A 23427-nucleotide genomic window follows, 5' to 3' on the forward strand; every position below is an offset into this window, starting at 1 on the left:
GAAATATCAATAACCTCAGATATGCAGATGACACCACCCTTATGGCAGAAAGCGAAGAACTAAAGAGCCTCTTGAAGAAAGTCAAAGAGGAGAGTGAAAAAGTTGGCTTTAAGCTCAACATTCAGAAAACAAAGATCATGGCATCTGGTCCCATCACTTCATGGCAAATCGATGGGGAAACAGTGGAAACCGTGGCTGACTTTATTTTGGGGGGCTCCAAAATCACTGCAGATGGTACCTGCAGCCATGAAATTAAAAGATGCTTACTCCTTGGAAGGAAAGTTATGACCACTAGACAGGCTATTAAAAGGCAGAGACATTACTTTGCCAACAAATGTCCATCCAGTCAAGGTTATGGTTTTTCCAGTAGTCATGTATGGATCTGAGAGTTGGACTATAAAGAAAGCTGAGTGCTGAAGAACTGATGCTTTTGAACTGTGGTGTTGGAGAAAACTCTTGAGAGTCCCTTGAACTGCAAGGAGAGCCAACCAGTCCATCCTAAAGGAGATCAGTCCTGAACATGCATTGGAAGGCCTGATGTTGAAGCTGAAACTCCAATACTTTGGCTACCTGATGCGAAGAGCTGATTCTTTTGAAAAGACCCTGATGCTGGGAAAGATTGAAGGTGGAAGGAGAAGGGGACGACAGAGGATGAGATGGTTGGATGGCATCACCACCAACTCAATGGACATGAGTCTGAGTAAACTCCAGGAGTTGGTGATGGACAGGGAGGCCTGGCATGCTGCAGTCCATGGGGTTGCAAAGAGTCGGACATGACTGAGGGACTGAACTGAAATCTCTCCCTGCTTTTATATGCAATTCCTAATCATTTCATATATTTTTAAAATGATAAACGACTTCTCCAATGATAATGTTAGTGTCATTATTATTATTGCATAAAAACAAAATGCCCACTTTCTACAAATACTAACTTTTTACTACAAGAGAACACCTTGTAATTCTCAACCAAAAATTTCTGGAAATAAACTCGACATTTGGCCCTGAAGTCTTAAGTCACAACATTTCTCATCAGGATGATTAATCTTTACGAAAAGGCAGGAAAAGAAGACACAGCCACCCACTCTGACATTTTCTATCTTTAAAAAAAAAATCCCAATCAAGTTCATGAACTGGAACCATCATTTGTAAAAAGTATGCAATCCATCAAGAGCACTTTTTGATTGTAAGATTAACAAGATCACTATCTTATTCTGTGCACTAAGAAAACTGTACTGACATTAAAAAAAGTGGCTCCAGCTTGCTTTACTTAGAAATCTGATAAACCTCTGCCCAGGAACCAAGCAACCTTTAATAATAACAAGATCACTGCATCTTTTTCTTTTCTGATTACTTGAAAAATATAAACACTAAAGTGCAACATCATTTAAAAAAAACAACACTCCAATGATTTATTTATGCAGGATTCATTTTTGTCCAGTTCTCCACATGCAGCACTGGAGAGGGGAGGTGGTGTGCTTTTCAGGAAAGACAAAGCAACCTAGAGCTGCACCTGTGCAAATGCTTCAGCAGGCACGCAGAAGCTCCGCTGTGGTCCCCGGAGCAGGAGAGAGGAAGGAGAGGTGATTGTGAGGTTCAGGGTTTGCTGTTGGCTAGTGACAGCTCTAACCTGAAAGGAGACGCATCTGAGACGCCTCTGGAAGCCTTTCTCTCCTTTCCTACCCTCAGTTTTGGGAAGCTTGGGTGAGAAATATGCCAGCTCTAGTCCTGCAAGGACTTTGCTCCAGAGAAAGAGAAGAGCATTAACTCCAGGTGAGCTGTGAGAAAGGGCCGGGAGGTGAGGGTGAGAGGAGCAGAGGGCGGAGCGAGCGGGGTGGGGCGGCATGAAGAAAACAGCTGAAAATAAGCGGGTGACAGGACCCCCGTCCCTTCACAAGTCATTACCTGTGTTATTTTTTCTATTCCCTGGAAGTTGTGTTTTTCAAAATGGTCTGCTATGTTTAGGAAGGTGTGACGTTCTAGGTAGCAGCAATTACTTAGGACTATCAAAAGTCGCTGTTCCTAAAACCAAAACAAATTTTTAAAAATTACATTTACAGTAACAGATTGAAAATTTAACAGATAACATTTATCACTTGCTAGTTACAATCTTAGTATTTCATATCCATATTCAGCACTTTGTTTATCTTGGTTCCTTCTTTCCAGTAACAGAGAAACATAATACAAATCTGTAATTCTACTAACTAATCACTATGACCTAATACACTGAAGAGTCAAATCATGTTTAACTCAAATTCCTTTGGAAATCTAACAGCTGTATGGAAAGCAGGCAGATGGAGCACAGGAAACCAGTGAGATGGAGTCAGGTGCTGTTCTTAGGAAAGGGGTTCTACTTTGCTGTTTATTTTACATGTTTTGCACCCAAAATAGCTATAAAAATGGATATTAAAAATAACTACCAAAAAACGTTGAAACTTTCGGAAAATAACTTCTAAATTTTTCATAACTTGGAAGAAAACTGTAACGGCACCTACAGACGGGCTCCCTCAGCCACGAGGCCGTTGCAGCCCTCCTCATGGAGAGTCTCCTCCTTGGGGGAGCGAGGGGACAGAGGCTGGGCACCTGCCCAGTCAGCCCCAGAGAGGGCCACGCTACACCCCCAGGCTTCTGGCTGCTCACGGTGATTTCGCATCAAAGTGACCAGACCCCCAGGGTGACGAATCAATCCTCTTCGTAGAGTTCAGAAGAACTGGCTTGTAAGGAAAGTTCTAGGAAGGGCTCTGTCCCACCTCCTCAGGGTGAGGGTTTCTCTAGAACAAGTGTGACTAATCCGAGGCCTCGGTTTAGATCCTGACTGAACTCAGGGCAGAGATCCTCCCTAGGAGACACTCCCACCTGTACTGGGCTCGCTGTGGTGCACTCACCAGTGACTGAGGTCGGGAGGGAAGGGCAGGTGCGCAGACCACAGGGCCGCCCTGGCTGGGCCCGCACTGCCCAAGAGTCCCATTCAGGGCCTTCACAGTGTGCAAACTGCTAGGTCTCTATTTAAAGTTTCATTATTTAAGTTCTGGCAGAGTGTGGTCTACTTGTTGTCTTTTGTGGTCGTCAAAAAATATAATTAAAAGGCCCAGAATTATTATGGTGGTTTAAAAGTAATGAAACGGCCTGAATGACTCTATGGATGAGAAGTGGAGGTTAAAACAAAGAAAATGAGCTATCATCTACCCTCCTCCATGCTCCACGTTCAAACCTTGGCCACTGTGAGACTGGGGGTGACAGGCAAGGCTGGGGGAGGCCGGACCCCTGCCATCATGTGGCCCTTGTAAGGCACTTGACGTGCAGTCACGTGACTCCTCGGCAGCCAATCTGATCTCAGCTGGTCTCCCAGGCCCACAGTCCATCCTTAATCGCCTTCCCTGGGGAGCCGGCTGCCAAGCACCCTCCCGCTGCCCCGCCCTCCAGTGGCCTGCTCCAGCCTACCCTGTCTCCTCTGCCCTGTTCTGTGGCCCATCTGCGGCAGGATCTGCAGACTGAGGACTCCACGGTCTCAGGCACCATCCTGGCCCTCCACAGCGTCTCTGTGATGCAGGCATCAGGCCACCCTCCGTGGTGCCTGAAGCCCTTCGGTCAGTGAACAGCAGCCAGAAGAGAACCAGCAACAAGCCCCCTTTCGTCCCATGCTGCCCTCTGCTGGGAACCAGGACAAGACCCTGCAAGGACCTGAATCCCCGGGGTCAAATCTAATGCAGTATCATCCAGTGGAGAAACGCACAGGGACTGAGCTTGGCACCAAATCTGGAACAATCTCAGGAGAGGGGGACAGGAGACAGTGTGACCCACTCAGGGTTCTGGCTGAGAGCAGGCAGATGGAGGCTAAGGCGTGTTTCGAGGCGGGGTCCAGGCTCTGAGGAGAACTGGGCCCAGTGGGTGTTGTCAGTCCAAGAAGGAAGATGCTGAGCATGCGGCAGCCGCCTCTGCACTGGGAAGACTGTCGTGTGCAAACCGGGCCTGTCCCAAAGACCGGGAAAGGGGCAGCCCTCCCTTCCACTGAGAAGGACGCTGCCTCGGCACGTGCTTAGCCTTCTGTTCGTGTTCACGGGGGAAGCACGGTCTGAACTCACCAGACGGCCTCCACTCACCCTTGACCCAACGCAGGCAGTGCCCCACAGCCGTCCACTCGCCCCCACAAGCCCTGGCTTCAGTCTGACCCGCGGGCACTCCAACAGTCTGCTTTTCCGTCTGGATTTCTTCCTCTCTGATGCTTCCTTCTCTGGAGCTCCCAGGCTCTCTCTTCAGGCCTCCCCTTGGATCCTGAACCCCAATATGATTTCTATATACGTGGTCTCCTCTCTATCCACTAGGACTGTCCCTCGTATCCTCATCCCATCCCAGGCCTCACACTGCTGATTTACAAATCTGTACCTGGACTTCTCTCCTGGGGGCCAACTGCCCACTAGACATCCCATCTGAACACCTCTCATTCAACACATCTGGTCCCAAACTGATGTTTTAATCTTTCTGTAGAACCAATTTTCTTTCTGAATTCTCTCTGTGAACAAGTACTATTATCTGCCTAGTCACACAGTAATTAAATCTACAACAGAGTTTTTAAAAAAATTACTTTGATTATACTTTTCCTAATAAAACAAATCCTTATTTCGGAATTGACACTTATAACAACTGTAGAAATGATGTGTGTGTGTGTGTGCTAGTCACTGAGTCATGGCCAACTCTTTGCGACCCTGTGGACTGCAGCCCACAGGCTTCTCTGTCCATGAGATTTTCCAGACAAGGATACAGGAGTGGGTTGCCATTTCCTTCTCCAGGGGATCTTCCCAACCCAGGGATCGAACCCGGGTCTCCTGCACCACAGGCCAATTCTTCACCAACTGAGCTACAAGGTTGGTACTTATAATAACTGTAGAAATGATATATGGCAGGAAATTTAGGTCATATTTCCTTTCTTGAGAGAAACATACACACCCATCCTTCAAGCTAATGACAAACTGGAGAGGGTTACTACTAATTTTCAAGATAACTGGAGTTTGAATTTTAACAGCTAAATTAACATACAGAAAAAAGCATGTGTGTGAGTCATTCCTAAACACACGCATGTGTTTAAAATACATGTGAGTTTATAGGAAAGGTGATTTGGTTTTGCCATGGAATTTTGAGTTTAAATAAAATGCTAATAGGGAACTTACCGCCCCCCCCCCAAAAAAAAAGAAAAGAAAAGCAGAGCTTCTCTGATTAAAGAGGAAAACAGAGAAAGGGTGCTTGTCCTTTGCCTCCTTCCCGCCTTTCAAGCACTAGAGCATGACGTGATGCAGAGAGCACACGGAAACACTCATGCTGTAGCTGTCAGCCAGTAAGTGTGGAATACACACAGAACTATATCTTTACCAAAACTTTCCAAAAATAAAGCACCAGAGTAAGAGTAGTGTGTTATGGCAATAATGCGGTAACAAAGAAATTTTAGGCTGAGTTATGAAACAGTCATTACGCAGTTTTCAAATGACATGTTTTACTTTCTATTTATCATCTCTTTACGATCTTACTTACAGAAGTCAAACTGAAGTCTTCATGGATACTTCCAAACAGATCAGGAGAAGAAACATCAACGGAGAGACTGAATAGAGAAGTAAGTAAGAGAACAGTTATAGTTAAAGCACTAAAATTAAAAACATTAATATAATGTTATATGTCAATTACACCTCAGTAAAAAATTCCATAAAACCTATGTAAATTTGACTTTAAAATCTTTGGGTTAAAAATCATATAATTTTCTGCTTTTTAATATTTAACACCTAATAGCTCCAAGTAGAAACTGTGAACTATCTGTTACATGGGCCATATAAAATGTGTTTCTGGGATCTTCCCAATAATTTAATTTCTAGGTATAGACTCTCATAATTGAAATGTTTTTGCCCATCACAATCTACAGGGAACTTGTTGAAGCCCATGTTCACAGTAAATGACTAACAGGAGAGCTGAGTTAGGAAATTAGTTACTAACCCACAAGTGACCAGACACACAGAACTGTACGGGAAGAGACACCAAAGAGCCACCAGTCAATTTACAGACACGGCAGGTGACAAGTGACATCTCGGCAGGACCTCTTTCTTTAAATTTAGCCAACTGATTTTAGAGTTCATATGGAAGATGAAAAAGATATCAAATAATATTTTAAAATAGAAAAAGCAATAAAACGATAGCAATCTGAAAAAAACATTAAAAATAATGATAATTAAAACAATAAAAACTGATAGGAAAACATCTGTGAATGAATAGAGCAGAAAAAGTTTAGAAATACCTTCACTGCTAGAATTCAATGATGTGTGGAACAGAAATGGTAACAAAACAAGACTTATTTAATCAAAAATATCAGGAAACTGCTAACAATATAAATTCCTAGTAAATGAATGTGCTAAACATATAAAATCAAAGACTAACCAGAACTGAATATTTATTAGGCCTCAGAGGAATAAATGTCTTATACAGTGAGAGGCAAAAAACAGACAAATATGGGAAAATATCCAGCTATCAGTTATGTTACAGCTTTAATTAAGAGGCATTTATTTCAGTATTATTTGTGTGCAAGCAGAAACCTCAGGTACAGTAAGTCCCATGTGCCAAATATTCAGAAAGACGAGGTTTCAACAACCCCAGAGAGCAGTACGATGACAGAACTCTCTCTCGGACCTAGAAACGTCAGGACTCAGGTGTGCCCTGGGCTCAGGTAACTAAGCTGGCCGGGATATCACCCCACCCACACTGCGGGCCTCTAATAGCAGCTGCGACAACGCCCAACACAGAGCGGCATGGCTGCCAACGATGAGGAGTCGTGCATTTTCACTCTCTTATTACAGACCCTGCTCCTCTGGGTAGTGAGAAAGCTAATCGTGTATTCAGTTTGCTCAAAGTGCCTCTAGTAAAGCTGAGACAAGTTCAGAAGATGAAGAAACTGTGGAAAGAATACAGGCCAAATACAGAAACATAATTCACATGAACACTCGCTCTCTTACTCTAAGTCTCAGGATACAAGCCCAAACACAGAGCAGGAGGCCCTATTTTCAGTCTGCGCAGACGCTCCAGCAGGGCTGCTCTCAGCCCAACTTACTGTGCAGTGTCCACATCGGCATCCGGTTTGGTGCTCAGCTGCTCCAGACAGTGTATAAAAACCTAGGTCAAAGATGGGGCATTTCAGTGATTAGGAACCCTCAGATGCTCATCTGTTTGGACAGCAAAGATAATTTTCCATAAATGACCAGAAATGCAGCGTGTACCCCGCAAGTGGTGTATATGTATGTATACCTTGTTGGGGATGAACTGTGCATCCCATATACAGAGCACATCTACACGGGCACATGTGAGAACACAAGTACTGGGAGTACGTGTCTCCATGTACAACGCTCAGTGATGAAAAAACTTGCAGCACCTGTGTTTTGATCCCACTATTAAGTCCTTGAATATATTTTATATATGCATTTTATTGCCTTCCTCTCACTCACTCATGTGTTCAACTGTGTATATGTGCCCATAAGGCACTGGTCCCAAAGAACTTGGGGCTCTAGACAAAATGTGAATCAGTCATGTCATTTAATCTGTGCTCCAGCAGATAAATACACACACACGCACAACGTGTGTACACAGAACGGGCAGCATAATAAAAATGAATTACTGGGGGAGGCACTGCTAAGCAAGCTGCAACTATTCTTACCTTGAACTTACCTACCATAAACTATTATGCACTCACACAAAATGAAAAAGGGCACACATGATTGTCGGCATCTGCTCTACACCAAGTAAACAGCAGGGAGACCAGCGGTCAGCACTGTCTCAGGTCTCCACTGCTTCTACAAAGTACCTGCATGATATTGATGCTCAGTTGGCAAACCTCCTCCTGGGTTTTAGGGTGCTGGAAGACCTGTAAGGAGGAATGAGAATTTTTGTACTTAGCTAAGAAAACTTTTTGTTCATGAAGCCTGATGTGAACAGGGAACATGTGAACAAGGGCATCCAGGGTGGGGAACCCGATGCTGAGAGGGATGCAGACAGAGACACGGCCTCGGGCCTGAGTGACGGGGCGGCAGTTCCGGTGCCGCAGTGACCCAAACCCGTGTGCTGGGCCCCCCGCCTGGGGCTGCTCCCCGACACTCACGCTGGGCTCTCCAGGCTTGGACTCCAGGACACCACGCAGTGACTGCAGGGAGAGCAGCACGCAGCGCTCGAACTGGCAGGGCTGCGGAGACAGAGCAAACAGGCCTGGGCACGCGGCCCCGACACCTGACTGCCCAGGCGAGCGGAAAGGATGGGGCCACACGTGGTGCCCCTGCCCCGGGGCCAGCAGTCTGCACTGGGTGTCAACAGACAGTCACTCCCAGCAGTGGAGAGGATGTCTAACTCAACTAGAACACAAGTCAGGTAAAACGAGAACTCTTCAACATTCTACTCTTCTGGAAGAGGGCAGGGGCCAGGATGAGGCACAGCTGTGACACATTCTGGGAGAAGCGTGAGCTCCGGGCCTCACTCGTCTCTGGACCCATCGACACAGGTGTGTTGGCAACCATGACAGGATGAGGGCTGGCACCTGTCATTCAGAACTGTCTCTACAGTCACCTTCTGTGTCCATCAAGTCAGAAAATGAAACTTGAAAATATCTCCAACAAATGGCCTATGAGTCTAAACAAGCCCCAGCTGCTCCTCTGGGGTTCCCTCTGTGCGCGTCCACTTCAGAGGACAGCAGCACACATTCTTGTTATTTGTGCATTCTTGTTATTTGTACATTCTGGAGTGGAATCAAAACTGTCACTTTTTACAATAAAAAGGCACAGAAATAAAATAGTGGATTGCAAAGCAGAGTAAATGCAATGGAGAGAAGGACTGGGCCCTCAGAAGAAAACAAACAGAGGGGTCTGTCTCAGCGGGAGAAGCCCCTGGGACAGCGAGACCTCAAGGACACGGGCAGCCGCCATGGACAGAGTCGGAGGGGCCGGGGAGGAGGTAGCAGAACCTGTGGGGACAGCCCCGTGCAGAACCTGCAGGCAGAACTCTCCTCCATACATGCTTCCGTTATTAACAACTTGGGGGGAACTGAACAGAAAAAGGAGACATCGTATACAAACCAAAGAAACACAAGTTTATACTTTCTCACAAGAAGGAATCCAGGCATAAGAAAAGCTAGTGGTGGTAGTAGTGAAAGTCACTCAGTCATGTCCAACTCTTGCGACCCCATGGATTGTAGCCCGCAAGGTTCCTCTGTCCATGGGATTCTCCAGGCAAGAATACTGGAGGGGGTTGCCATTTCCTTCTCCAGGGGATCTTCCCGATCCAGGAATCGAACCCATGTCTCCTGCATTGCAGGCAGATTTTTTACTGACTGAGCTACCTCAATTGGATGTCATTTTAATACTGCACTCTGGAGCCGCCAGAGGGCACCAGAGAGAACGCGCCAAAGTCCAAGTGAAAAAAGAAGGTTGGGGGTGGATACAGAATGAAAGGCCACCTACACAAAGTATTTAAAGAGTGAAAAGCCTCTTAGAGTTGATGAACCCACCTACCTGCCCCAGAAGGCAGGAAAATCTAAGACGTTACCACAGTAACACTGGGAGTTCAACCCCAAATTTCAATGGCAGGCAGTTCAATGCTGCTTTCCTGTGTGGTCACTTTGCTCTCCTGCACTAGGGTCAGGGTTAGGGTCAGAAAGTGAGCAGAGAGCCCCGGGGCCCGAAGGCACGGGAACAAGTGCGTCCACATGGCTGCTACTTCTTTTTTTCTGAAAAGAAAGAAAAGGCACCATCTCTGCATTTTGTCAGTGAATCACCCAAGTTAGCGCATTGTAAGTTGTCACATTATCATTCCAGTTACTCTGAAAGAAGAAAATTCTCAGAATTATCCAAACTGAAAGCAGGCAGAAAACATCTTCAGCACTTGTAGAAAACAGGATGCTCTCCAGCGAGTGTTTCGGGCACAGGCCTGGGGCAAGGCTTGCGAGCACTTCCTTAACTCGATAAGGACTCACAGGGAAAGCAAAACAGCCTCATGTCAAACAAAGGGGATCAGTACTACAAAATGCTAAGATAAGAAAGTGACTCTCCGTTCAAACCTGTGAACTCCAGATGTGCTACAGGTCAACACTCATGACTGGACCCTGCCTGTGGCTCCAAGCCGGGATTCATCTTCCATCCCGGGAAGTCTGTGCCCTGGGCTGACAGCCGCTCAGCTTCCGCAGGCTGACGGGGTGAGCACGCTTCTTCAACAACGGTCATGAGACATACTGGCTGGCGCCAAATCACCGTAAAAGGTTTAGATCTCTGGCTTGTGTGTCACGAGACATGAAATTAGCTATTCTACGGTTACAATCTCTGACCACATTACGGTTTAACTTGACTAGAAACAAGTCTCTACAGTAACCATCTCAGAGGACCTTCCAGGGCATTCATCTTCTACAAACCTCAGACGTGGCCACCTCTCACACACTGTGGACCCAGATGTGCAGCCACCACACACACTCACGTGTGCATGAGGGACACTGACCTGCAGATGGACCTGAAGCCAATGGTATTTTATGACTAACTTGTTTCATTTCTATTAGGCCTTTTTTTTTTTAATGAACATAAATCCCTGAAGGCAGATGCTGTGTTTTCTCAAGATGAACATACATCTTTTTCTTTGTACAACATGGTCTGAAGCTGGAACCAAGACCCAGGGTCAGGCCTGCACTATCTGCTCTGCCCTGGCGTGTGTCATTCAGGGCAGGTACTCAGTGGGGCTGGTCCAGTGACGTGTCTGTGGTCTGCCAGGCTCGCTGTGATAATTAGGGAGGACAGGAGTATAGGAAGAACTTTGATAATGGTAAGGCTTCATGTAAATGTAGGGTCCTTTGATTATAGTGGTCCTAGTGATACAAATATAGGTTGATAAATTAAAATCCTCTGTATATGTATAAAGCTTTGTGGGTTACAGCTTATTTCTATAGCATCTTGTTTAATTCTAACCAACAATACAGTGAACAAACATTCTGCTGCTTCTTTAGCTAGAGGCAGAGACGTTACGTAGCTTCGGAAGATGCACAGCACTGAGACAGCCGAGGAGAGCCAGGTCAGACGCCGAAGCTGGGCTGTGCCTCCTCCTCACCGTGCCCGACACAAGCACAGCGCCAGCCAGACACACGCTGTGGGTGAAATATTTTACTTTCCAGGAACCACAATATGGAAAGTGAAAGAAAAACAAATTTTAATTTATAACATGCAATATATCAAAGTATTATTTCAACATGTAGGCAACATAAAAACTTGAGACGTTTTTCTTTCGAGTTGTGGGGTCTGAAGCTACGTGCCAAGTGGCTGCAGTGTGAGCGGTACAGGTCGGTCCCACCTCCTCCTCCTAATAGAATCCCTTAGTTATAAGAGAGTTTGTATTTAAACACAAATAATAGTGAAAAATAAACCAAATAAATTAAAACAAAATTTTAAAAAAATCCTTTAAAATATAATTGTAACAGAGTTATTAAAAATAAATTTCCTAATTTCAGCATGATTTAATTTACAAAAATTCAGAAGTATTTTTGGTATTCCACACACACACTTGCCTATCTTTGTATTAACTTAAAAGCGAAATTTTGAAAAGAAGTAAAGAATTTCAACTTGTCAAAAATTCCCCAACTGTCAGAGAAAGACTGTGGACAAGCACACAAAAAAATTCAAGGACATGAAGAAACATTATAGGGGATGGCTGCTCCTCACCAATCTGAGCCCCACTACCCTCTAAGTGTGGACAAGGCAGACCATTTTATTCTAGTGTCCCTGTCTACTAAGGTAAGACAAGTTATTGGACAAGCAATGTGCTCGGCCGAAAAACTACATTTTTCCCCCAGCATCTGTTACAGATAGTGGTAGGCATGTGGATAAATTCTGGCCAATTAGATGTAAATAGCTGTCAATTATGGCTCCTGGGAAAATGCTGGACTTCCCTGTGGACAGGAATAAGGCCTGATGTTATGGCTGGAATTGCAGTTGCCATCCTGTGACCATGAGGTATCTTGAGAAATAAGCCACACTAAGGATCACAGAGCAGAGGTCAGAGGAGCCCTGGACCCTGCCTGCATTGCATACTGCAGCCGCCACACCAGTCCCACATCTTCAGTGCGAGAGAAGGAGGACATGCCCCCTTGTTTAAGCCACTGCATGCTTAACCTTGCCTAAAACCCACCTACAGGGCTGCTGTGGATCCATGAGACAGCTGTGAAAACACACAGCTCACGAACCCTGGTCTTCTTTTCAAGGGGACTCTGAAAAACCTCAAAGTCCCATCTGAAAAGATGGCAGCTCTAGAGTGGAAGACTATAGTTTTAACTGCCCACCTGACCTCTGTATGTATCTGGAGAAATTCTTATTGTCCTCTGTTTTGTCTTAGGGTCTAGCAACAATATTTTGTTTTTTTCTGTCTTGCTGTTCAGAAAAATTCAAGTTGCTGGGAAGCTTAGAATTACATTAAAAAATGTTAACACAAACAAAAAGCAGGAGTTACAGGATGAAGAAAGATCACTCTATTACTAATTTTTAAGCATATGTGGTTAGTATTAACCAAAAATGACTATGAGAAGGAAAACTTTGAGAAGTTTGTTTTTCCATTTCCAGAAAATTTTTAGGGTTCCAATAGTGCACTCGCTCATTATTATCATAATAAATCAACTATTCTGAATGTAACAGACACTAACGACTAATCATCTAGAGGAATTTAAACTTACTAGAGATGTCAGGCCTTCGCTGTCGACAACCCAGTCTTCCTTCTCCGCCAGTCTCTTTATGTCTGCAGGGAACACAAGTGCACAAGCATGTCTTACTACAGTTGCCTCACTGAGCTCCAGAGACATAAAATCCATAAAGGCTATGGTCTTTAACTGTTTTATATAAGTTTGCAAAAAATTAGTGAAAACAGGGATAGGCTTCCTCGGTGACTCAGTAAAGAATTCACCTCCCAATGCAGGAGTCCTGGGTTCAATCCCTGAGTTGGGAAGGATCCCCTGGAGATGGAAATGGCTACCCACTCTAGTGTTTGTGCCTGGGAAATTCCATGGACAGAGGAGCCTGGTGGGCTACAGCCCATGGGGTCACGAAGAATCGGACACGACTGAATGACTAACACACACCTAATTCTGGAAGACTCAAGGATTTAAATGTGTGTTACTCACTGGATTTTTCTAATAAAACAATGTAAATAAAACTGTCTACTATGCAGCCCAATCTGAAGAATGCCAGGCCAGGTTCACTGACAACTTCACACTTATTCAGCACTCCTGATAATATTCAACAGGTACAATATAAGACACAAGGCATTTCCCCCAAGATTTCTAATAACCAGTGTGGACTCTCTCTGTCCTGCACATTCCCTACAACAACAGCACGATGCCCATGGCAGGAGAAATAGATCTGGGCACACTTAAGGGCCCAGCCCTCACCTGGGCCAGAGGCCAGTTTTATGCAGACACAGCCAGCCTATGATAAAGTCCTGAGGAAAGACAACAATGGTCTGCACCATTCATAACAATGTTCTTGTTTGTTTCTGAAATATGTAATACCCGAAAGGCTGCTTTGTAAAGATAACCTTTATTGTTTATGACTATATGCAAAAATCCTGAAAACTCTAAAAGTATTAAGAAAATGAGCATCACCTGTAACTTCTGTGCAAAGAGAAACTTAATTCTTTTGACTTAATGCTGTTTCTAAATAAAACATTTTAAATATACATGTATATTTTCCAAATTAAGATCATACTTCATACACACATTTTATAGTCTACTTTTTACACTTGACATTTTCCATAAGGATGTTCTTATATCCTTAAGCATTTTTCAAGAGCATCCATTTAAGTTCTGCATGGCCCGGCATCTCAAAGCAAACAGGATTTGAAAAGTATTCAAAAAAGAAAAAAAAAAAAAAAAAAACTACATTGAACAGTGACAGATGGTCTGAAACATTCACATTTCTCTAAGAGCATCTGTCCTGCTTCTGAGGATTTGGGGACTGGAGAGCGGCAGCGTGCGTGGGAACTGCTGCTGAGCCGACGTCACCAGTTCTCTCGACACACCTTCGGCTGTGTGCTGCAGTGTGACCACCACGCAGCGCACCCGGAGATCCAAGACGAGGTCCTGGATGGTCTGCAGCAGGTCACTAGGGATCTCAAGGGCGGCCAGCGATTCACACGTCAGCCTGCGGAACAAACACAGCGAGACAAAGGTGAGCACGGGGGGCCTGGAGTGGTTCCTAACACAGTTTTGGCACCCACCACGCTTCGCGGTGGCACCGACAAGCTGCCGCTTTACGCTGAAAACAAGGTTGGTACAACCCATGACAAGCACTGTGACGTCACAGGGACACTGACTGAGCAGTGGCGAAGGTGACGCTCGTCAGACCCAAGCGCGAGGAAGGCTCGGGAGCTGAGTCATCAGACGACACACAGGGAGCAGTGGACACAGAAGGACAGAGCAAGATTCTTTGCTGAGTGTGTCTTTTTTTCCCCTAAAAAGACAAAAATATTTGCCCCTTCTCCAGAGAATGCGCCCACACTTACCTGAGAGTCTGGATGACGTGAGCCAGCCACTGGCCAGAGAGCTCGGCCTTCACCTCCCAGCCTCCGTGCTGCCGCCCTCCGCCCTCCGCCGCGCCGAGTGGGAGCAGGGCCCCGCGGACCAGCTTCACGAGACACTGCATGACTTCCTGGATCATTTTCTACACGTTAACAAACAAGCAGAACTGCATTAAAAGACATCAAACTTGACTGAATCAACTGGGGGGAGTCAGCCTGCACAAGACAAGTGTCTTGAATGTAGATCAGGCCTTCCAGTCACTTTAAGAAAACCCTACCCCAAGAAAGAGTCTACATACTTATCCTTAACTTACCTTAAAATCATTTTGTCTTTGCCTTACATTCTTTGATCTCTCAATGTGGCCTGACTTCTCAGCGGTCTGAAAAATGAAAATAAAAAACCCCAAAAACCTATTAGTTGTCTCTAGAAATAATTCATAAAAATAAGAAATGGCTTAGCTGCTGTATGTAAGGAGAGCGAGAAATATGGTTATAACTTGATTAAAAGGAATGTACAAGAAGTAGTCTAAGTCTCTGATTAAGGGATGACTAATTAGAAAACCCTCCTTATTCCAACAAGAAGCTATTTATCTTCCTAAAAGCTTTAAGTACAATTCCCATAAATAAACCTAAGTATTAAGCTGAAGCTATCCTTTCTGTAGGTGAATTTTACATGCCGTTCTCATCCACAACTTTTTACGGTTAAACCTACAGGCACGCAGCCCACAGTGCTGCTCCAGCACCGCTGCCCGGGTGTGGGTGTAGAAGCGAGAGCACAACAGCGCTGGGCGGGTCCGGCCATCTGCGGTCCCCGGCCCACTGCCCCCTCCCTCAGTGTGTGTGCTCAGGCGTGTCCGACTCTTTGTGACCCCGAGGACTGTAGCCCACCAGGCTCCTCTGTCCATGGGATCCTCCAGGCAAGAACACCTGAGTGGGTTGCCATGCCCTCCTCCAGGGGATCTTCCTGACCCAGGGATTGAACTTGCGTCTCTGGTTATCTCCTGCACTGGCAGGTGGGTTCTTTACTAATGCACCACTTGGGAAACCTGTCCCCACACTCCACCCACAGAGACTATAAGCATGAATGGTGGCATTTTATTTTTTAAAAAATTTCACATCGGCAATCTTCTTCCAGGGATTTTTGTCCAGTTTGGAGGGAATGTATTCTAGAACTGACTGTAGAACCAAGTTTTCCTCTGATTTCTCTTTCTCCTTAGAGCAATGTGTAGAAGACTACTTTATACTGATTAAGAGAGAAATCTGTTTAACTGGATTTCAGTTAACTTTTTATTATCAAATTTTCTTACAACCAAATATTATTCTACAGAATGTCCTATCAGGACAAACTTGGGACACTTTCCAAAGGAACATCATGAAATGGCATAATATAAAAAAACTCACCACCATAACCTTAAAAGGAAAAACACTGGTATATTTAGGTGGAGAACTTTAAGTTAGGAATAACTGCATTATAAATGCTACAATACTGACACCAAGGTAATTTTAAAATACTTCAGGTAATGTCATTTTTTAGGTATAAGCCAGAGAAACTGTAGAGAGTCATCTACATGATCAACACTATTGACCCGAAGGAGGACGACAAGGATAAGGATGCTGGTGTTTTCACCAAGAGTCAGACACCCTGACAGACAAAGCCAGCACACGCAGACACACACCCTTCTCTGGCAGTAACTCACACTTCTTGCACAACTTTTAATGTTTTTTTCTTTGTAGTGATGCTTTTTTTGAAAGAATGAAAAATCATGATAATAATTCAACAAGCGAATTCCTAAGTCTCTTGGCCAACAACACTCAAAATTCTTTGTACACCAGGATTTACAGAAATTGATGCTCTTCTCCCTTTATTTTTAAGACACTTGAGAAGTAACTGAAGTGACGCAGAGCCGTGGGGAGATGTGACCAGAGAAGCTCATGTTGGAATCTGACCACCTGGAAGGATAAGAGGCACAGGGTGAGGTGGCCCCTCCCCAGGGCTCCTCCTGAGGCTTCAACGCGCAGACACAACTGATGAGATCACTGGGGACTGAACTCAGCCTCCCGCCCTTCTCTCTGGGGTGGCACTGAAAGTTCCTACCCTCTGAACCCACGGCCGGTCCTCTGGACAAGCCTGGCCTCAGCGGGGATGAGACACTCACTAACATGCCTGCACACTTAGGAAGTCACAATATCAGAAGTGAAGATCAAATATATACTTCTCAGTACTTACAATAAGTCACAAGATCACAGTTCCAAATTCACATCTCCAGCCCAAATCTTTCCTCACAGAAAGATCTCCTTTCCGAATCTGAATTTCAGATTGCCTTCTTGGTGTCCCCAGAAGGCCTGAGCAGAACAGGATGAAAGGGTGGCTTTCTGGGTCTGGAGTCTGCTGGCCTGCAGCTGGGAACCACAAGGGTCTCCAGCATGCTGACTGTGGATCTTGGGGCTATTAACTCCACAGTCCTGGAAGACAGTTTCTTGGAATAAATCCATTCCCTCTATATATATACTGCTGAAAACAGAGCCAACATCCTGGTAGTTGTTTTTCTGAGCCCTGCCCATAAGACCTGGCTTACTGTGCTGTGGAGGAAGGGGAGGGACTCTGAAAGAAGGCGTAATTTGTCTCCGTGAAGGGTCGTGCCCATATAAAACTAAGTATCCTGACTGTCAGATGACATTTTTCTTGTTGCATCTGCCAGCACTAAATGCTTGTCCAATGGGAAGATTACTTCAGAGTCCTCTGTCCTGTGAAATAGCTTTGAATCAAAGGAAAGAATAAAAATCAACTGTTAAAAACATCATACTAAAATTAAGGTTAAACTCTTCCACAACATTTTGCCCACCAAACAGGTGCTACTGCATGCATGAAGACGCCAACTGGACAGAATAACTGTTCGGGCTCCAAGGGCCTGTCTCTAAGCATGTAAAGAGGTGAGCAGGTGGAGTGAGTGGGCGGGGGAACCAGTTGTAAGGCCTTCCTCTTCCAATTGTTAAAAAAAATTGTTACTTATTATTTTTATTTGATGAAGAGTTGAATATCTCCAACATGCTGAATTATGTGCAGTGTGCCCTTTTAAAGTTTTAAAAGGAAAACTTAATTTTGAAACAGAACATTTTAATTTACATTCTATGAGTTACACAACTTTTTAAAATGCTGATTCCGATATTTAAAAATTTGGATACTTTAAAAGTTCTCACCTGAAAATACACCATATTTAAAATATATCTAAAGGTGAGATCTTACCCTACTATTAACCATTTCACTAGCTAAAACCCTTAACTCTTTCCTGCACACACAGACCAAAACTACTTTGTGGTAAGACCAACGGTTAGATTGCACTGTTTTGATTCACATATGTCACTTCACATGGCCGTGACTAGTCTGAAGAACTATCTGTTAAACTGCTGGAAACTCCATCTCAATCTTTTAACGGATGAACTCTAATAAAACAAAACAGTTTTACAACAAGAAAAGATAAGAAATTTCAAGTAAGTTGTAACTAAATATTTCAGAGCTTTCTTGTATGAGATTCAATACCAAAACCCCTGGACTTCTTCCCAAGATTAATTTAATGAAGTCTCCGGTTTTCACTCACAACAGTACCCTCTCCTAACTCCATTCCCACCACTGTCCTCTGAGGTCTTACTCGTTTTCCAGTAGAGGATAACTTAATTTAAAAACACACCCAAATCTGTAGAGTAAATTACACTTAATTAATAATATTACTACAAACTTTTAAGAGAAGTTTATGACTATAAATAGGTAGAAACTCCACAGGCAAATCCAACTCATACAACTAATTACAGTGATTTTTTTTCAGGGCTAATATTATTCCTGAGCTCATTTATTTTTCATCTGCAATTAAATACTTCTTCTAGACATTTACCACAACTAGGTATAACCTGTAAGGCAGGAAAATACAGTCCCTTTTCACTACATTATTCCAGATCAAAAACTCTAAAAAGACTCAAGATGAGATAACTACTGTCCATGTTGGGGGAGACCACCTTCAGAAACTGATACAACTGGAAGGAAAAACACTCTGCTGGAAAAAAGAAAAAAAACAACAACAAGTTTCAGGCAGTTTCCAGGGCTCTGCTCCCCTAGGGTGTGAGCACCGGCCTCAACGTCGTCGCCCCGCGTGCCTGGTCAACACCATTCCCTCACTGCTTACAGCTATGAGACACCTCTGTGTGCCAGGCCGACGACACTTCACATACTGGAAAGAACACTGTCTCCAAATAGTGAGAGCAACACCTCACTCATCCGCCGGATACTGGCGTGAGCATCTCACACACCGTTACCTGCCACGTCGCAGCTAGTCAGCTGCACACACTGGATGTTCAAACGCTGACACTCGGCAAAAGCAGCTACGAACACACCTGTCCAGGCACTGGTGTGGAGGCACCTCCCCTTTCCAGTCTCAAGAGGGGCCTGCTTTGGGGGGGCAGGTAAGAGGGTGAGGGTACGACATGGTAGGGGGGCCGCTGCCTCCCACAGAGGCTGCCGCCCTCACGGCCGTGATGAACAAAGATGTGGGCTGGTGGGGCCCGTGTGTAGTGGAGCGCTGACAAAACCCGCTTCGGGACACTTGAAAGCACGCTCCTCCTTGGGCAGCAACAAGCAGGTCTGCATGTGCGAATGCCAAACTGTGTATATGCTGCATGGGAGACTGACCTCTGCACAGTTAACTTTCAACAGAGCTTTCTCATAACCACTGATAAAAGGCCTCAGAGTCTACACCCTGGGACCTGGGGGCCTGTCACGGGTGAACAGGACTGGAGACAGCAGAGCTGCCTCCTTACGTCCCTAACTTCTGTGCTACCAAGTGTCTACGATCAGGACGCTGAGCACATGTGCAGCTTGTGAGAATGTAAAGGCTTAAACAGCTTCTCAGGCGGATCACACAAGGGCCAGGAACCAGGGTCTTTAAGTTCTGTCCAACCAGGAAATTCCCACTCACTTCAGACCCGGGTGCAAGATGCAAACACTTTTTCCTTGTTTTATCATCGTTCCCTGTCAACTGCATAACAGTCTCACCCACAACACGGCCTGACTGGCACTGTCCTCATCCAGAGTCTTGTTCTCTGAGTGGCCATCTCCCCAAACCCTCACCCGCCTTCCGGGAGATACTCACTGCTCTCTCTCTACAGTCGAGGGCACCGAGGCCAGAACAGGGAGGTCGCTTGATCAAGGCCACATAGCTATTAGTGTTAGGGCTGTGTAGAATTTTCAACTGATTTTAAAATGTCTGACAATAGAGGCTCTGGGCTTCTGAGGTTTTAAAAAAGTCACTTCAAAATATAAAATGATTAAGACTAGAAACTCACAATGACTGAGCTACATCTATAGTCAAATCTGCACACATACCTCACTGAAAAGGCTTCCATTAACATATGAAATCCAGAGTTTCCAGAAGTTGGGCAGCTGACTTAACACAAGCTTGGTCAATTTTTCAACAAATGCCACCCGATGGGGAGTTCTGCATCTCCACGCTAAAGGGGAAAAGAAGGTAACAGCATTAATATACTTTTGAGTCAAGAGTGAAAATCTCTTTAAACACAGTGCTGTGCCCACAACTACACAGCTGGGCAGTGGTGCAGCCAGGAGCCCAGGGAACCTCAGAGCCGGGCCCTGGGGAAGAAAAGGGTGCGGGAGCCCTACAGGCAGTGGGGAGCAGTCCTTCTGCCCAGCCCAGTCCTTTCAGCAGCGGCTCCAGAAGGCAGGCTACTGCTCCAGCAAATTAACCACAGCCCTTGCAAGAAACACACTTATTTGCAAGTAACTGATAAAGTCTCACACTCTTTAATGGGAGACAGCAAAACCCAGACACTCAACATTGAACATTCTCAGTGTCTGAGAAGCAATAAAACATGATTAGCCAGGATGAAAGGCAGGGAAAAGAGAATGAGAACAAGAAAACTGGGAGAAAACTAGTTAAAAGTAGTTAAGAGTAAATGACAGGGATGGAATTAACCCACAAGGACAATGTTTAAGTAAAGAAAAACACAAAAATGATGAAGAATGAAAGGGAAGAAATTCAAAAGAACCAAACGGACTTCTAGAGATGAAAAAACAATGTGAAATGTTTAGGTTAGTCACTGAAAATAAAACATCAGAGAAGCTGAAGGCAGAGTAATCAACTCTATAATGAAGCAGAGTGGAAAGACGGGTGAGGGTCAGACCTCCACAGTCTATGGATAACCCACTGGCTCAACACACATGCCACTGGGGTCCAGAAAAGGAAGCAGAACAGAAAGATATCTGATAAAGTGATTGCCCAGAATCTCCCAAATTTGATGAAAACTTTCAGAATTTGATAAAGTAGATGCAAGAGGCCTGACAAAACCGAGGCAAGATAAATTTGAACTACTCGAGATGGACCATGGCAAACTAAGATCATGGCATCTGGTCCCATCACTTCATGGCAAACAGATGGGAAAATAATGGAAAGAGTGAGAGACTTTATTTTGGGGGGCTCCAAAATCACTGCAGATGGTGACTGCAGCCATGAAATTAAAAGGAAGCTTGCTCCTTGGAAGAAAAGCTATGACCAACCTAGACAGAGTATTAAAAAGCAGAGACATTATTTCACTGACAAAGGTCCATCTAGTAAAGGCTATGGTTTTTCCAGTAGTCATGTATGGATGTGAGAGTTGGACTATAACTAAAGCTGAGCACCAAAGAATTAATGCTTTTAAACTGTGATGTTGAAGAAGACTCTTGAGAGTCCCTTGGACAACAAAGACATCCAAACAGTCCATCCTAAAGGAAATCAGTCCTGAATATTCATTGGAAGGACTGATGCTGAAGCTGAAACTCCAATACTTTGGTCACCTGATATGAAGAACTGACTCACTGGAAAAGACCCTGAGGCTGAGAAAGATTGAAGGTGGGAGGAAAAGGGGACGAGAGAGAATGAGATGGCTGGATGGCATCACCGACTTGATGGACATGAGTTTGAGCAAGCTCCAGTAGTTGGTGATGGACAGGGAGGCCTGGTGGGCTGCAGTCCATTGGGTCGCAAAGAGTTGGACACAACTGAGTGACTGAACTGAATTGGACTGACTAGAGATGGAGATGATATAATTCAGTCAGCCTCAAGTGTCACTTCAAGTTAAGCCTGTTAGAGGGTCAGCTGGCGGCAGGGCAGCGCAGCGCAGCACAGCAGGGAGAGGTGCACACAGGGCTCATGGACACCGTCACCCTGGTCATGGAAGGAGGTGTGCTCTGACACTCGGCAGTCTGTCTGGGTCAGACCCCGGGAGCCTCTGCTCACCAGGCTACACGGCACACACTGGACAGCAGCCGGCAGCGATGCTCCTCCCGATATTTACTCCAGCGTCTTAAAGGGGGACACTGACAGTTACAGAGAGAACCTTCCACTTAGCACAAAAGAATCATCTGATTTTAAGTTGTGCTTACGATGGACATTCATTCATATTATTATCTCTACTCCAATACTTGAAAGAATAATATGAAATACTTTGAAATAATCTTCAGAGATATTTGAAATTAATAAGAAGTATTTCTGTTACCTTATCTGCATTCCTTACATTGATTATTGAGGTTATAAGTAATCAGTGACTAATAGCATCTGTTACATGAATGCACTATAACCAATGTGTTTTGTATTTCACATATGTAAACAAACAACAGACAAATGTCAACCTCAGGAAAAAATGTAACACAGTTGCAATTTGAGATGCCTTACCCCAGGAAAGACGATTACCAATTTATGATTAATATTAAATGAGCAACTTTTTTCAAACCAAATTTTAAAATTCAGTAAAAAGTTGTCTACTATTTTTCTGTACTGCCTACAGAAATTAACTTTTGTTGCAACATTCATCCTGAAGATGTTCTCAGAGAATTTTTTCTGTGACATATTTTGAAAAACTCAACCACAGAAACGTGAGTAACACTGACCTATGCCCAATGATTTATTAAAAAATCAAATGGCATTTCTTTAATGTGCAATGTAAAATACACTGTGATTAAGTTTAATTTCTGGGCTGTTAACAAGTAGAAAGCATGATGGCTGGTAACAGCAGCAGGAACACAAGTAATTATGGAATTTTCCAGGAGAAAAACGGCAGCTACACAAACACAAATCTGAAAGAAAAAGTGGAGGGAGACACGCACCGTCATCCCGACCAGGCTGGAAGCTGCTGCCCCTCTTCAGCGACGCCGTCTGCCCGAGGTGACCAGGCGCGGGGGCGCGCACCTCAGCGTCGAGGTCCACTGGGGCGCCGTGAAGGCCCGGGGGCCCTGCAAAGAGACACAGTGTTTCCTTGGACTCCCGGAAAGTACTAGGTGATTTAATGGACCGAAATTTAGACCTCGCTCTAAATTTCCATCTTTTAAATAAGATAGCAACTAAAGTAGAACTAGAAACATTTTGTCTAAATAGCTTTTAAAAGTCACTCCTACCATACAGATTTGGAGGATTAAATCTGTTACTCTGGCTTAGTACAGACACAGAACTTGTATATCATTTCAGAATGAATGTCTGGCAAAACAGAGGGGGAGGGGTCATAAACATACAAATCAGGATGAAAAATCATTTTTTGAAAAGCAACTTGGCACTGGGAAAGGAAGATAGAGAGTCTAGTGGGGCAGACTTGCAGCATACACCTCTGCCTGCTCCCTTTAAGCCTCTGAATTCCACGATTTCTTTTTCTGGGTCATGGGGCCTGGCTTCCCATTTTTCTTACTGCTGCCAGCCGCCTGGCCCGGGTCCCTCCCAGCCCACACTCTGAACACCCCAGAAGCTAACGCGTCACTGACGGGACCGCGAGTAGACGCTGCACTGTCCCAACAGTGAATCAGATGTTCAAGAGCTGGTGTACTTACTACTAGTCTCCATTTTAATTTGGAAG

General features: G+C 44.7%; 1 protein-coding gene across 3 annotated transcripts in view; it reads right to left on the bottom strand.

The window, feature by feature from the left end:
- The window catches only part of EXOC2 (exocyst complex component 2), a 117146-nt gene that overhangs the window by 35820 nt on the left and 57899 nt on the right, over positions 1-23427 (bottom strand). For all 3 annotated transcript variants that reach the window (XM_043449221.1, XM_043449222.1, XM_043449223.1), the window contains 11 exons: positions 22691-22816; positions 19916-20040; positions 14859-14924; positions 14530-14687; positions 14047-14168; positions 12707-12768; positions 8120-8200; positions 7826-7885; positions 7079-7140; positions 5521-5587; positions 1903-2019 (listed from right to left, as the gene is read on the bottom strand). In XM_043449221.1, coding sequence (XP_043305156.1) covers positions 1903-2019; positions 5521-5587; positions 7079-7140; positions 7826-7885; positions 8120-8200; positions 12707-12768; positions 14047-14168; positions 14530-14687; positions 14859-14924; positions 19916-20040; positions 22691-22816 — 1046 coding nt within the window. The remainder of the gene's footprint in view (positions 1-1902; positions 2020-5520; positions 5588-7078; positions 7141-7825; positions 7886-8119; positions 8201-12706; positions 12769-14046; positions 14169-14529; positions 14688-14858; positions 14925-19915; positions 20041-22690; positions 22817-23427) is intronic.

This window comes from Cervus canadensis, chromosome 28, assembly GCF_019320065.1.
Source record: "Cervus canadensis isolate Bull #8, Minnesota chromosome 28, ASM1932006v1, whole genome shotgun sequence".
NCBI classification, from domain to species: domain Eukaryota; kingdom Metazoa; phylum Chordata; class Mammalia; order Artiodactyla; family Cervidae; genus Cervus; species Cervus canadensis.